This window comes from Tamandua tetradactyla, chromosome 2, assembly GCF_023851605.1.
Source record: "Tamandua tetradactyla isolate mTamTet1 chromosome 2, mTamTet1.pri, whole genome shotgun sequence".
Lineage (NCBI taxonomy): Eukaryota > Metazoa > Chordata > Mammalia > Pilosa > Myrmecophagidae > Tamandua > Tamandua tetradactyla.
This window is the reverse complement of record NC_135328.1, coordinates 188,385,693-188,400,404: the sequence shown is the minus strand read 5'-3', so window position 1 is coordinate 188,400,404 and position 14,712 is coordinate 188,385,693. Positions and strand designations below refer to the sequence as shown.

General features: G+C 47.9%; 1 protein-coding gene across 1 annotated transcript in view; it reads right to left on the bottom strand.

Moving 5' to 3' along the window:
• Positions 1-14,334, bottom strand: part of GRIK3 (glutamate ionotropic receptor kainate type subunit 3) — a 94,844-nt gene extending 80,510 nt beyond the window's left edge. The window contains exons 1-2 of the mRNA XM_077150261.1: positions 14,161-14,334; positions 2,751-3,008 (exon numbers count right to left, since the gene is read on the bottom strand). Of these exons, the coding sequence (XP_077006376.1) occupies positions 2,751-3,008; positions 14,161-14,296 (394 nt within the window). The 5' untranslated portion in view covers positions 14,297-14,334. The remainder of the gene's footprint in view (positions 1-2,750; positions 3,009-14,160) is intronic.
• Positions 14,335-14,712: the final 378 nt, after the last annotated feature.

Genomic DNA, 14,712 nt, shown 5'->3' with positions numbered 1-14,712 from the left:
TAAAGATAAAGTCTGAACTCTGAAATAGGACATCAGAGACCTTGCACAGCCTGACTATACCTTATTTTTCTGCCACCACCCATACTTGATTTCTCTCACTGAGCCAGGCTTCTCTCCTAATAAGCCTGCCACACACAATCCCACTACCACATTTTTGCTCATGCTATTCCCTCCACCTGTAAGGCCCTCACTATTCCTTTCCCTGCCCTCCCCAGGGCCCAGCTCAAATCTCTCCTCCTCTGCTAAGCCAGCCCAGACTAACCAAGGCTGCGGAGCTTCCCCTTTCCAAGTGCCTGTGGCTCTGACTGTATGGGCATGTCACTTGGCTCTTAGCTCCGATGGCCTAGAATCACCAGTGACCTCTGAGTGGACCCCCCTCTTAAGTCAAGACTCAATGAACTTCTCCAAAGAACATGAGATGAAAATACCTGTATTTCTTTACCCTAAACAGCGCCCAACACACTCTTTCTTAGAATGTTTGGTTAGAGTTTAATCCAACTTGATTTTTGATTCAATTTGATTCAGTTCAGTTCAATTCAATTCAAGAAACATGTAAAAACATCTACATCAGGGCTGTGCTAAATCCTGGAGGCACAGAAGACTCATGTTGTGGGAGAAGAAACAGGTCTGTAGGCAGACAGTTGTTTGTAGTGGTATGTGAAGACAGGTGTATCCACAGCACTGCAGACCCACGAGGTGACCTGGAACTGGGTGGGAGAACCCCTCAGTGCCAGAGAGCTCAGGCCGGAGGGAGAGGGACTGGCTCTCAACGTCATCCATCTGGTGCTTTTGGATATAGCAAGAACGCAATAGATGCTTATGGAATCCCGAGTTAAGTAAGCAACTTCGATTGTCTTTTTTGAGGGATTCTCTCCCTACTCTTCCCACTCCACTCCCCCTTAGGAGGTAATCACGAGCTGACCTGAGTCCCAGGCAGCGGAGTGCTGGAGGGCTCTCTGAGGCTGGCTGCTATAGCTCTTGACTTGACATGTTGGAAGAGCAAGGCTAGATGGGTTAAGTGGTTTGCCAAGGTCACTCTCTCTTAAGAGGCCAGGCTAAGAAATGTCTTGGGACTCAAGTCTTAGGAATGAAACAGGACGAGAGACTTCACGCTGGCTGCCAGTGCAGGCTGTGGATTCAAAGGGATTTGGACATGAGTCCTGGCACTGATGCTAGTAAGTAGGGTAACAGCAGACGGGGCATGCCATCTCATTGGGCTTCAGTTTCCCTCATCTTTGATTCATTTCTCTATAGAGTAATTACGAGGCTTACATGAAATGAAATTAGATCGTATCTGCACCACTGGGTTCACGGAAGGTAAACAGCAGTCTCTCTTTCTATGTACTAATCCAGAAGCATTCTTCTCTTTCTAGAGTGCTGTTTGGAGTTCTGCACAGCTGGGCAGTGGGCAGTGCCCTTTATGGCTCTTAACTCCTCCCCGTATCTCCCCCTGCTTGTCCAGGCCCCACTTGCTACCTACCGCTGCCCACGAGCTCGCTTTGAGCACATATTCTACACACCTTCATATAGGTAGCTAGGGGGCACCCTGTCTGTCCTCCTCCATGGAGGCAGAGGTCACCAAGACCAGGACCACGTGCGCCCTAAGCTCCCAGTAATGGATGATGCCCGAGGGAAAGGCTCAGAGTGTGTCTGCCGGAATCTTCTGCAACATCTGCTAAGTATGTGCTTTGGGCACACACGAAGGGCCTTGGGAATTGAAAGGCAGGTGGCAATACCCAGTTATGGGGAATTTTCAGGAGGAGGGAGCCCAGGCTGGACTTGGAAATGTCCTTGGTGGAAGAAGGCCAGCCTTAACTCCAGCTGGGCAGAGTGCATGGGCCGGCACCTCTACACCAGGGAGCTCAGCTTCAGACCCACGGCTCAGAGCCGCAGACCCCAGGGTCCATTTTTTCTCACTGCCCTGGGAGGATGAGGCATGTGCCCCGTGCTCACTTCTGCCAACCTGGCCCCAGCAGGGGTAATTGGTCAAATGGGTATGGGGAGTGTTCGGTGTCTGTGCGAGTAAAGATGTATGTATGTAGAAATCTGTGCGAGTGCAGCAGAGATGAGCGTGCGTGGCTGGGTGCAGGTGTGAGGATGATAAAAAGACCTTACTTTCAAAGAGCACCTGCTATGCGCCAGTCACCTGCAGACACTACGTCACTTAATCCCCACAACCATGCTGAGCCAGGCACAGTTATCATTTTCTTTCTACAGACGAGGAAACCAAGGCACAAAGAGACTACACAGCCTGCAAGAGCTGGGGTTTAAACCCAGGTGGTTTGGCTCCAGTGTCTGCACTGCTTAAGCACTAGGCCATACCATAAGCTACGTGTGCGAGTGTGCAAGTATGAGCATGGGTATATTTGCTGCAGTGGGAATGTGGGAGTGTAAGAAGGTGGGCAGGGCGTGACCATGGCTGAGGAGGTGTGAGTGTAGGTGGTGGGGCTAGAGTAGGGTGGATGCCCAGTGCGGATGAGGTGGGTGCAGAGGGATGAGCTGAGTGTAGGGGAAGGTGTGAAGTTGGTGTGATTTGGGTTGGGGGCTGGGTAAAGTGTGTGTAGGCTGGTGTGCACAAGGGTGCGAATCTGAGCACAGGGGGTGAGCATGAGTGTGACTGGAGGAAGCAGAAGGAGGAAGCAGGAGTGGGGGACATGCCTTTTCCCCAGGAGGCAGCTGTGTTGGGTACGCAGACAAGAGCCAGGTCATGGGGTTCGGCCCCACCATCCCGGCCACGCCCAACCACCCACCTGTGCTGTCGTCATAGACCACGGTGGCCGACCGCCACTTGAGGTACTGGACCAGGTCAAGGATGGCGTGGCTGAGAGAGGCGTAGTCAGGGTAGAGGTTCACGTAGAAGGTGTCTTTGTTGTCCAATGGGTGGTGCTTCCAACGCAGCTGGATGTGGGGCACCTCCAGGGCATTGCAGATGGACTGGACGGCGTTGGTGCAGGAGCCTTGGGATGGCCCAAAGATCGCCACCACACCCAGTGCCAGCTGGTCACAGGCTGCAAGACAGGGCAGGGGGCACAGGAGTCAGCGGTGGGTCTGATCAGGCAGCCGCGACCAGGGCGGGAGAGAGGAGGAAAGGACGAGGATTTTCCGGATCTGTAAAGCAGGTTTCCAATAGATGGGGAAAAGGGCAACTGCAACCCGCGGAGACTGGACAACTGACGATCTCTCTGAATCTCAGATCTCAGTTTCCTAATTTGATAAATGGGGAATCTAGTGGTCCCTACCTCACAGGATCATAGGAAGCTCTAACAAAACGATGCGTGTAAGACCCTCATGAAATAGATACAGATGATTTCTATTTCTGGATGAGAACTGGAAAAACAAAGAGGAATCAGATATCCAATTGCTGATATTCAACTTTGAATCTCCAACCTGCACCTGCTCCCTGAAACCCAACCTGTCCATCTCACCTCTCACCAGCACTGTCATGTGGATGTCTGAGATGCCTCTGGGCCTTAAGTATTCACCAGGTAACCCTTTCGTCTCCCCCCAGCCTTCCCGTCTCCATAAACAGCAACTCCATTGTCCCAATACCTCATTGACTAAAGCTGTGGTTTCGCCCTCGACTCCCTCTCTCCTCTCGTCCTCTCATATCCCACACCCCAATCCATCAGCAACACACGTTGGCCTTCTCTTTGAACTAAATTAGCATCCAGCCACTCCCCACACCCCTCTCTCCATTACCAACTGGTCCAACCCACCATCTTCCTCCACCTGGCTCATTACGGAAATCTTCTTGCTGGTTTTCCTTTCCTAGTTATCCCCCTACTGACTATTCTGCACTCAGCAGCCAGCACGAGCCTTTCAGAATGAAGCGAGATGATGTCATTCCTTCGCTCAAAATGCTCCTCTCACTGAGCATAAAAGCCCTGACATTAATGGGTTAGTTCCTCCCTGTTGCAGCTCCTGCCCATCCCGTCCCCGCCCCCCCCCCCCCACTCTTATGACTTCATCTCTCATCCCCCTCACTCTCACTCACAGCACTCCAGCGTCACTGGCTTCCAGGATGTTCCTCCAACATGCTAAGCCCAGTCCTGACTCAGGACCTGGGCCTTTTCTGTTTCCTTCGGAGGGAATGCTTTTCCCTCAGACATCCACATGACTCCTTCCCTCCTCTCCCTCGGGTCTCCATGTCTGTGTCTCCGGTAGAGAGTCCAGCACCCCCAGCCTACAATGGCGGCCCCTGTCCCACCACACTTCCTGAACCTCCATCCTTCTTGATTTCTCCTGTCACCATTTGAAGGATTCATTTTCACTTGTTCCTTTACAGACTTCCTCTTCCCACTAGAATGTGAGGTCTGAAAAGGCAAGGACTTGATCTATGTCATTTGTCTTTGTACCCACAGTCCTTAATATGGGACCTGGTCTGAGTGGGTATTTAATCAACACCTGCTGTGTGAATGAATGAATGAAGAATCTCTGCCTTAAAACAGTCCACATTCTTGGGGGGAGGCAGGTCAGACAGAAGGTGCTTCCCTAGGCTGGAATGGTCAAACATCAGTGGACACAGCAGACTTCCCCGTTAGCAGACCCAGGACGGCTGGGACCAAAAGGGGGGATACTGGCTCACCCAGGGTTATGCATAAAAATGGGACCTCTAAGGGGCATTCTGGGGCAGGGGGGTCCCCAAAAGCCATTGCTTTTTCTTATGGCAACTGTCCCTGGGTTTCCTTGGGGCTTTCCCACTCTCAGCCTATGAGAGGTGGAGTGTGTGACTCAGATCAGGCCAACTGCCCACTGGGCTCCTTGGACCACTGTCATTAGCATAGAGGGCTGTCATGTGACCAGTCAGAGCCAATGGGCTGCCCTGAGACTGCTGGGGAATGAGAGAGGGGCACTTTCCATCCTTAACGGAACGTGAGGGACCCAAGACCTGGAGCTACACTAGCCGTCTTATTCTCAGAGACAGGGTGGCGCTTGTCTGGGAACACGTGGAGGTGAACAAAGCCAAGATAAAGAAATAGGAGACTCTGATTAAGTAAATACCTGGACTTTACCAATAAATTATCTTTTGGGGGAAGCCAGTTAGGATATGGTTTTCTGTCACCTACAACCAGAAGAGCCAAGTGAATCTACCAATGGGGCATTAGCAAACTCACCAGCCTGTGCTAACAGGTAGAAACAGGATGCCACATGGAGGAAGAGGCAAGAAAGAACACTAAAGCTAAGAATGCATGGTGGATTCAGGCACATTCCTGCTGACTCAAGAGCTTCTGGGAATGACCTACTGGATGCACAACCCAGGGCAAGAGTTCATACGGAGGCCTCACACACTGTCTCTAAATATTTAAACGTTGAGTCAAACTAACAAAATGTTAAATAAAACATGCTTCCTCCTACCTTGACAAATATACCTTCATAACACCCTGGAAAGTCAGGTGAGAACTGAGACTTCTCGTGTGCACCGACATGGGGAGAGGTGGCACTCAACAGCTCCCTGTGGCCTCTTATCTTTGACTACCAGGTCCACCGTCAACCCTAAGGGGCCTTGTACCATCCATGTGGACAGCTTAGCCCTTATGTTCAAGTTCTGTCCACACCCCCTGCAAGTAGGTGCCCTTTGGCTATCCCGAGGACCTAGGAATGTGCATTCTGGCGGTGTGCCTCTCCCTCCAGAGGACAGACCCAGGGACAGGCTCGTGTAGGTCTTGGAAAAAGTGAGCTCAGTGTCAAGTGGCAAAACTCAGGGTCCTAGATTATTGAAGCAAAGCCTAGAAGAGCAGGGCACAGGCTCCTTGTGGGTAAGTCCCTGTGGCCTCACTGACTCTTCGTCCTGGGAAGAGAGCCTAGGCAAGGGAGAGAGAGGGCTGCTGCTCCCAAAGCACAGGCCCTGGGAAAAAGTCCCTCTTGCCTGGGCTTGAGAACAGCACCAGCTGATCCAAAGATGCAGGGGTTTCAAATTCATTAGGATGTCTGCCCCTCAGATTATTTTTCCGTTCCACTCACATTGCATAAAGCAGTACAAATGATGCAAAGTAGTTATTTTCCTTGAAATGTCTACTGCCTCCAAGAACACTACAGAATTCCTCCTATAGTCTGGGTGAAAGATACAGCAGTGTGGAAGACAGGCTAGTTATCATCAGCAGTCTGTTGGAACATTCTGGAACACGGGACAGCACAGCCCCGTGCGGAGGCAGCAGTGCCAGCACAGAGGGCATCTCCAGGGTGACCTGGATTCCTCGTGGCCAATGCCAAGTGCAGGGGAGGACACGGGGTGGGGGGTGGGGTGGGGTCACGTGGTGTCTTCTATGCCCCTGCTGTCCCAGGAGTGGAAGCCAAGTCAGGGAAGCACTATTTTGTCCCTGTTATTGTCACCCTAGGATCGTATCCTGGGGAAGCACTCTGTGTGAGTGGAGTGGGGGGTGGGGGACAGAACCCAGTGATAAATTAACACTTCAATCAGAGGAACTCTGGGCTTGTTGGAACATTGTTCAACTTTTCTCCCTTGGGGTGGGGTGACCCCTTTCATTACTCTCTCCCAAAGGAGGCAGTATTCTGACCTGTCTCTCACTGCCCGCTCATGCTACTCTTCCGCTGGCCGGGTGGGTGGAGCGTCTGTCCCTACCACTTTGTCCACCTTAAGAGTAGGTCGTCTCTGGAGGAGGAGACCATGGGGGAGTCACTCTGTACTCATGGAGGCTGGACACTGACATGGAGGAGATGGTGACAGCTGCCCAGGCCTGGTCAGTGCCTCCTGCCCAAGCCTGACCTGAGGCCATGGGCATACTATAAAATCTTCTGTAAATTCCTCTACCTCCCCCTTCTCCTTAGAACCTTTTAGCTGCCCCTGATGTCCCTGGTTTCTTTTCCACTGCCTCCTTTCTTTCTTCTCTCTCTCTTCCCCTAGCACCTTCGGACTGATGACCTGGCCGAATGACCTGTGTATCTCATTTCCTCTCATTACCACCTCCCAAGAAGCAGCCTCTTGGATTTCCCCCTTTGACCCATGCCACAGAGTGGGCAGGCAAATGCTATCCTGCCACCCCACCTATACCCAGTACAATCTCTTAGGCCACATCCCCAAGCCCAGGCCCAAAGTCTGGGTAAACTGCTTGACTGAGGCCAGCGAAAAGTAAGCCTAACACAAGCTATGGTGAAGCAGAGGATTGTAAGAATGATCCGGAAGGAAGTGATGATGACCTTGACCTCACATAAGGACAGTGATAAAAGCAAGTGTAACAGTATCGTGATGGTGAAGACCAGATTGTGATGCTACTGATGGCAGTGGTGATGGCACTGGTGAGGGTGGAACTGAGGATAATGGTGACAGCACAGGTGATGAAGGTGCTGCTGTCATGACATGAGGATGAAGATGATGGTAGGGGTGGTGATGGCGGCGCCAGCATGGCTGGGAGTGGAGGTGACACCAATGCTTACGGTATTGATGATGGTGAAGTGATGGTTCTATGATGAGGAAGAACATTCTGGGTTTCACACTGCCTGAGAAGCAGGGAGTAGATCTCACTGCTGAGAGGCAGGAGACATCAGTCTTGCCCTTCACGTATTCTCCTTGTGTTCTGTCCACATGCCTTTTCCAGGCCCTTCCCTCCTCCCTCCTCCCGCTGAGGCCTATGCAGCCTGGAAGAGCACAACAGCCCCCGTGGGACAGGGCAGGGGGTGCTCACAGCAGCAATGGCAGCAGCAGCAAGCAGCTTAATCTCCAGATGTTTCCAGGGTTGCAGCCGGCCCCTGTCCTGGCAGCCCTGAGCACACACTGCAGTAATTACATTATTTGTGGCTTCAATTTTGAATCCATTTTCTGGTCATTTTATAGTAACTCAGTGGTTCACAGTCATTGCAGGAGTCCACAGCCTGAATGCAGTTCCCCCTCCTCTCCATGGCAATTGTAGTTATAGCAAAAATTATCCCAATCAATTTGTGTCTTAAAAGGAATTGAGCAGCTCAGAGAATAAGTGAAGGCAGAGGAGCCTGGGGAGAGCTGGGTCGATTCCAGACCTGCTCCCATCAGGCTCGGAAGAAAACACAGATGCTCTCTGGGTTGCTGGCTCGGGCGTTGCCTGGCAGTCACTCATCTTTTAATTTTCCACAAAACATTTAAAAATAAAGACAATGAGTGAAAGTCCCTTTTAATGGGAGAAGGCCTTCTGAGCCTCGTGTAGAAGGAAAAGCTAATTCAACCAGAGCTGGCAGGGAAGGCCAGCCTCCATGCCTCTGCAACCCCTCACCCCACGGGGCCCGAAGTGGCAGAAACCAGCTGGTGACGAAGAGAGCAGTGATGGGAACCTTTGTTTAAGGAAAACGAATTATCACTGGATTAATCAGAACTAGGCTTAAATCCACTCCCCTGGAAGAGCCCTAAAGATGCCCCTGAGGAATGCAATTTAAAACAAAAAGATTTGTAAAAAGAACACAGGAACAGGGCTCCCCAGGGGATGGAGAAATTCTTGGGTGCCCGGTGGGAAGTCTGGTCCCCTAGTAGGAACACTTCCTATCAGATGACAATGCTTCCAAGCAGGGGCCTGTCTCAGACAGGGCATCAGAGCACACATCGAGAGCCAGGGATGGCAGAAAGGAGCCACTTAGTTTTTTCCTTTAGTTGGAACATAACCAAGAGAGTAATATGCGTTCATCTTAAGTATATACGTTTTATGAATTTTGATACAAAATTGCACCCATGTAACCACCTCCTGGATCAAGATATGGAGCATTCTCATTACCTAAGGAGGTTCCTCTTGCCCCTTTCCACTGCACAATTTCCTCCCCAGAAAGACCCACTACTCTCTCATTCAACATTTTTTCTTTGAGATTCATCCAGGTCATCATGTGAGGCAGAGGCAGGAGCTTGTTCTTTTTTTTTTTTTTTTTAATACATGGGCAGGCACCGGGAATTGAACCGGTGGTCCTCTGGCATGACAGGCAAGCGCTCTTGCCTGCTGAGCCACCGTGGCCCGCCCTTGTTCTTTTTTTTTATTGCAGATTAGCATTCCATTGTGTGGCGACACTCCAATCTATCTGTTCTCCTGTTGATGGGCCCTTAGATTTATTTCCAGCTCTTGCCTATTGTCAAGAAAGCAGCCGGGAACATTCTTGTAGGCATCTGCTTAGTGACAGTAGATACTGACAAACAGTTTTCCCAAGAGGTTGAATCAGTTTTCACTCCCACTAACAATGTGTAGAAAAAAGTAAAGCTCAACCTCTACCTCATGCCATACATAGAAAATCAATTTGAGATACATAATAGACCTAACTATGAAAATAAAGCAATAGAACTTCTAGAAAAAAAGCGCAGGAGGTCTACATGATAGGACAGGCAAGAACTTCTTAAACAGGACACAAAAGGCATTGCCCATAAAGGGAAAAATTGATAAATTGGACTTCTTTAGATTGAGAACTTTGCTCCTCAAAACATGCTAAGAGAGTGACAAGGCAAGCCCATCTGCAATAGATACATGCACTGCATATATCCAACAAAGGGCTCTTACCCAAACTAAAAAGACTAGTAATCAATAAGAAAATGACATGCAATTCAATTTTAAAAAGTGGTTGAAAGGCTCAAACAGGAACTCCAGGAAAGAGAAGATTCAAATGACCTATTAGCATATGAAAAGGGGGTCCCCATTCCTACATGCCAGGGGGGCACAAAATAAAACCACGATAAGATTCCCACTACATAAAACCACCAAGAGGGCTAATATATATATATATTTATTTATTTTATTTATTTATATATTTATATAAATATATATATTTATTTATTTGGGGGGATGGGCAGGCTCTGGGAATTGAACCCAGATCTCCAGCTTGGCAAGCAAGAATTCTTGCCACTGAGCTGCCGTTGCGCTGCCCTAATATATATATCTATGTTTTTAAAGCTGACCTAACCAGACGTTGGTGAAGATACAGAGCAAGGCCAACTCTCGTGCATTGCTCGGGGGAGTACAAATTGGTACAACAATTCTGGAAACTGTTGGGCTGAACATATATATGCACACCCCAGGACCACACTCCTACTCCTGGGAATATGCCCAACGATGCGTACCTTTGTGCACCAAAAGACATCTACAGAGTTTGTCGCCACACTATTTGAACAAGTCCTAAACTCATATGTCCAACAATAGTAAAATAGATTTCAAAAAATTGCAGCATATCCATAAATGGAACATATTCAACAACATTGATGAACCTCACGAAACACTGTCGTGCGAAAGAAGCAAAACCCAGCAAAGTACACGCTGGACCATTATGTGTATGTAAAAGTCTGCAACAGGCAAGACTAGTGCATGACAATAGAGGTCAGGACAAGTGTTGATGACCATGGGGAAGGGGTTCTATGCCTTGTCCTGGGCCCGAGCGGTAGTTATCCAGTTGTGCTCACCGTGCAGAAACTCTTGGAACTATCTGTTGACGTGTGCACTCTTTTGGATGTACACTGTTATGGGTGGAATTGTGTCCCCAGAAAAGACATGTTCAAGTTCTAACCCCCAATACCCCAGAATGTGATCATATTTGGAATTAGGGTCATTACAGATGGGATTAGTTACACTAAGATGAGGTCATACTGGAGGAGGGTGGACCGCCTAACAGGACTGATGTCCTACTAAGAAAGGGAGAGACACACCCAGAGTAGAGAAGACCACATGACGGTGGAGGCAGGGATTGACGTGCTCTTGACTGCAAGCCAAGGAGCTCCAAGGACTGCCGGCAACCATGGGAAACTAGGAAGCATACAAGGTAAGGGGAGGCAGGGAGGCAGAGGGAGGGGCCAGCCTTGGGAAAGTACCCCTAGGGGTGAGGCCCCCTGCACCTGAAGGCCCAGCATGCGGAGGACAAAGCAGCTCTTCCTACATTCCAGACATTGTTCTGAGCACTTTACAGATATCCTTTAATCCTGGCAACAGCTCTCCCAGGTGTTCGTTTTGTAGATGAGGAAACCAAGGTACTGGGTATTTTGCTCAAGGTCATACAACTAAGAGCAGAGCTGCTAGCTCACGAGTCCAGGCAGGCTGGCTTCGAGCCCATAGTCCTAACCACCAGGCTATGCTGTCTTTCTGTTTACCCACCTGGGGGGCTTTGGAAAATAGAGCTAGAAGCAGCTTCTTGGCAGGTCTGCACCTGGGAGCCCAGGAGATGGAGGGCCCTGCCTGGGAGAAAGGTGATCTAGACTAGGTACTGGAGACCCTTTCGAAAGACCAGGGGGCCCCTGTGGACAGGTCTCAGTCTCCTCAAAAACGCATGGACAGGAGTGCCGGGCTGCAATGCTCAGCCCCTACGCACGTCCTCAGGTCATTCATTCATTGCTTCACTTAACAATCCCTTCCATGAGCACTTACTGTATACCAGCCTTGCAAGCGCCAGGGGCATATCACTTAGCAGTGGTACTGGGGAGAAGGAGGAAAGCATTAAATATGCACATTGGTTAATTACAAATTGTGATAAGAACACTGAAGGAGAAAAGCAGAGGGACATGAGAGCATTTGGCAGTAAGGATGACCTAGTCTTCCCCTGGAATAAGATGCCTTCGGCCTGAGGTTTTCAAACAGAGGTCCACAGAACCCTGGGGCTCTATGGAGTTGTTTCTGGAATTTTCTAAGCCTTTGAGTTAAATTTGATTAAAATATACAGGTATGTATGCATAAACTGTGTCTTTTAAAATAGTAACATAAAAGCACGCTTTTTCAAATGTTTTATATGCCGCGTTGGAGATGGCCAGTTCATTCAAGTACTGACAAATAACCTCGTTGTGGTTTTCTGTCTGTCTGTTGGTTGGTTTGCTTTTTGATGAGGACCTTGGCATTAAGTTCTCCAGTCATTGCTATGCATTTATTTGAGTTTATTATAAATGTGTCATTAATCAAGAAGGGGAATGCCCAACATTATTTCTATGTCATTTTATCTTTTAAAATTCAGGTGTGCACATGTTGGGCAACATTGGTCAATGCCACTTATTTTTATGAATCAAGATTTTCCTGCTTCTCGGACTGAATATAAAAACTCAGAAATGGACAGCACAATACAACCTAACTGTCATACAATTATGTTAAAACACTGAATGAAGCTGAATGTGAGAATGATAGAGGGAGGAGGGCTGGGGGCATACATGAAATCAGAAAGAAAGATAGACGATAAAGATAGAGATGGTATAATCTAGGAATGCCTGGAGTGTATAACGATAGTGACTAAATGCACAAATTTTAAAAATGTTTGTACATGAGGAAGAACAAAGGAATGTCATTACTGCAGGGTGCTGAAAATAGATGGTAATTAATATTTTAAAATTTCAACTTATGTGTGAGACTAAAGCAAAAAATGTTTATTTGGTACAAAATTCATATTTTGACTAGTGCATTTCCTAATATAACTTATGTAGATAGCTTGATTGAATAGCGTAAGTACTTGGAAACTTGGGTAGGACATGAGATTTTGTTGGTTTGTCCAGAGTGATGCCCCGATGAATCCCAGAGTGATTCGATCAGTGAGTGGAAAAGTATTTGCAAAGTGCAAAAGTATTCTCAAAGAATGGTGAGAACGGGGAGAAATTCAACTTCCCCAAGTTGAATTCTTGATATTCTCACAAGCAGTGGGGACAGCCAAAGCTATATGCTGAGCCCCCAGTCTTGGGGTTTGTTCACACGAAACTTAATTCCCACGAAGGATAGGTCAAGTTTACTTAAAATTAGGCCTAAGAGTCACCCCCAAGAGAGCCTCTTTTGTTGCTCAGATGTGGCCTCTCTCTCCAGCCAACACAACAAGCAAACTCACCATCCTCCCCTGTCTACATGGGACATGACTCCCAGGGGTGTGGACCTTCCTGGCAACGTGGGACTGAAATCCTAGAATGAGCTGAGACTCAGCATCAAGGGATTGAGAAAACCTTCTTGACCAAAAAGGGGTAGAGTGAAATGAGACAAAGTGTCAATGGCTGAGAGATTCCAAACAGAGTCCAGAGGTTATCCTGGAGGTTATTCTTACACATTAAATAGATATCACCTTGTTATTCAAGATGTAATGGAGAAGCTGGAGGGAACTGCCCGAAAATGTAGAGCTGTGTTCCAGTAGCCATGTTTCTTGAGGATGATTGAATAATGATATAGCTTTCGTAATGTGACTGTGTGATTGTGAAAACCTTGTGTCTGATGTGCTTTTTATCTCCCTTGTCAACAGACAAGTAGAACATATGGAATAAAAATAATAATAGGGGGAACAAATGTTAAAATAAATTTAGTTTGAAATGCTAGTGATCAATGAAAGCGAGGGGTAAGGGGTATGGTAGTTATACATTTTTTTTGCTGTTGTCTTTTAATTTCTCTTTCTGAATAGATGCAAATGTTCCAAGAAATGATCATGATGATGAATATGCAACTGTGATGATATTGTGAATTACTGATTATATATGTAGAATGGAATGATCAAAATAGGAATGTTTGCATTTTCTTTGTGGGTTTTGGTATTTAAAAAATTTTTAAAAATTAAAAAATATATATATTCCTGCTTCTCTGTGGCCAAAACAAAACACAGAGGTGTACTGAATGTGGAGACCAAGGCTAGACTTCAAGAGTCATCCATGTCTCCGGTTGTTGTTTTTATTGTCTCTTTATTGTAAGTAAATGTTTCACAGGTGAACTTGCTCGTTCTCTGCTCTATATGTATTTTAAATACGGATATTCTGGGAGGAATTCAATTAAAGAAAAAACCAAATTTGAAGATGCCTGTCTTGGAAGTGTTGGAGACCTGAGCTGGCCTCCTTGCTGCTGCCTCCCCAGCCCAATCTCAGGTCCCCCAACTCCTGCCCCACGCTCCCATGGGCTCTCATTCCCTCGTGGGCTCTGCCAGAGCCCTGAGCATTTTTTGTGTGTGTGGGGGGAGGTATGTTGTATGGCGGGGGTCACATTTCATTCTTTTTCCATGTGAGTATCCCGTTATTGCAGCACCATTAGTTGAACTTTTGTTGTTTATTTGTTTTGCTTGTTTTCGGAAAGTGCATGGGGCAAGATTCAAATCCAGGTCTCCCGCATGGCAGGTGAGAATTCTACCACTGAACTAGGGGGCCTGGGAATGTTTGACGGACAACCCAGCCCTCCTGGGGATAACATGGCCTGAACAGAACTGGGGCTGAGGCAAGTATCCTAACCAGGTGGTAAAGGCACCAAGACCCAGGGGCCTTGGCAGCAAACCTGGCACACTCACCCTTCTTGGTGGCTTCGAAGCTGTCATGGAAGTGAATCCTCTGAATGTCATAAGTCAAGGTTGTGTTGGGCAGCAGAGTCCTGTTCCTGTTGATGATGTTGGCAGAAAATCGAAAGGCATGTTCCTCGGCGCTCATGATCTGTGCATTGGGGCCGTCCGCGTACTCGAAGATTCCACCTGCCAGAGAAGGTGAAATTGTGTGGGGGAGGGGAGGGAGTGCTCCAACGAAGACACTCGGCTCACAAGGTTTTATGGGCAAGATTCCCCCCACCCCAATGTTCAATAACACCCTAGATGATTCCCATGCACTGTGCTGAAATTGTGCTGAAACATAGGAAATAAGAAAATCTTCCTAGCTCATTTCACTCAACCAGCAAATTTCTGATCACAGAGCCTGAGAGAGATGGTTTCCCCAAAACAAAATTACCAACTTATTAATACAGCTGTGAAAATTCTCGATAGAGTGCTGGCAAATAGAATCTAGCAGAATATCACAAGGATAACATAGCATGACCACACAGCATTCTATTCCAGGAATGTAAGGGTAGTTCA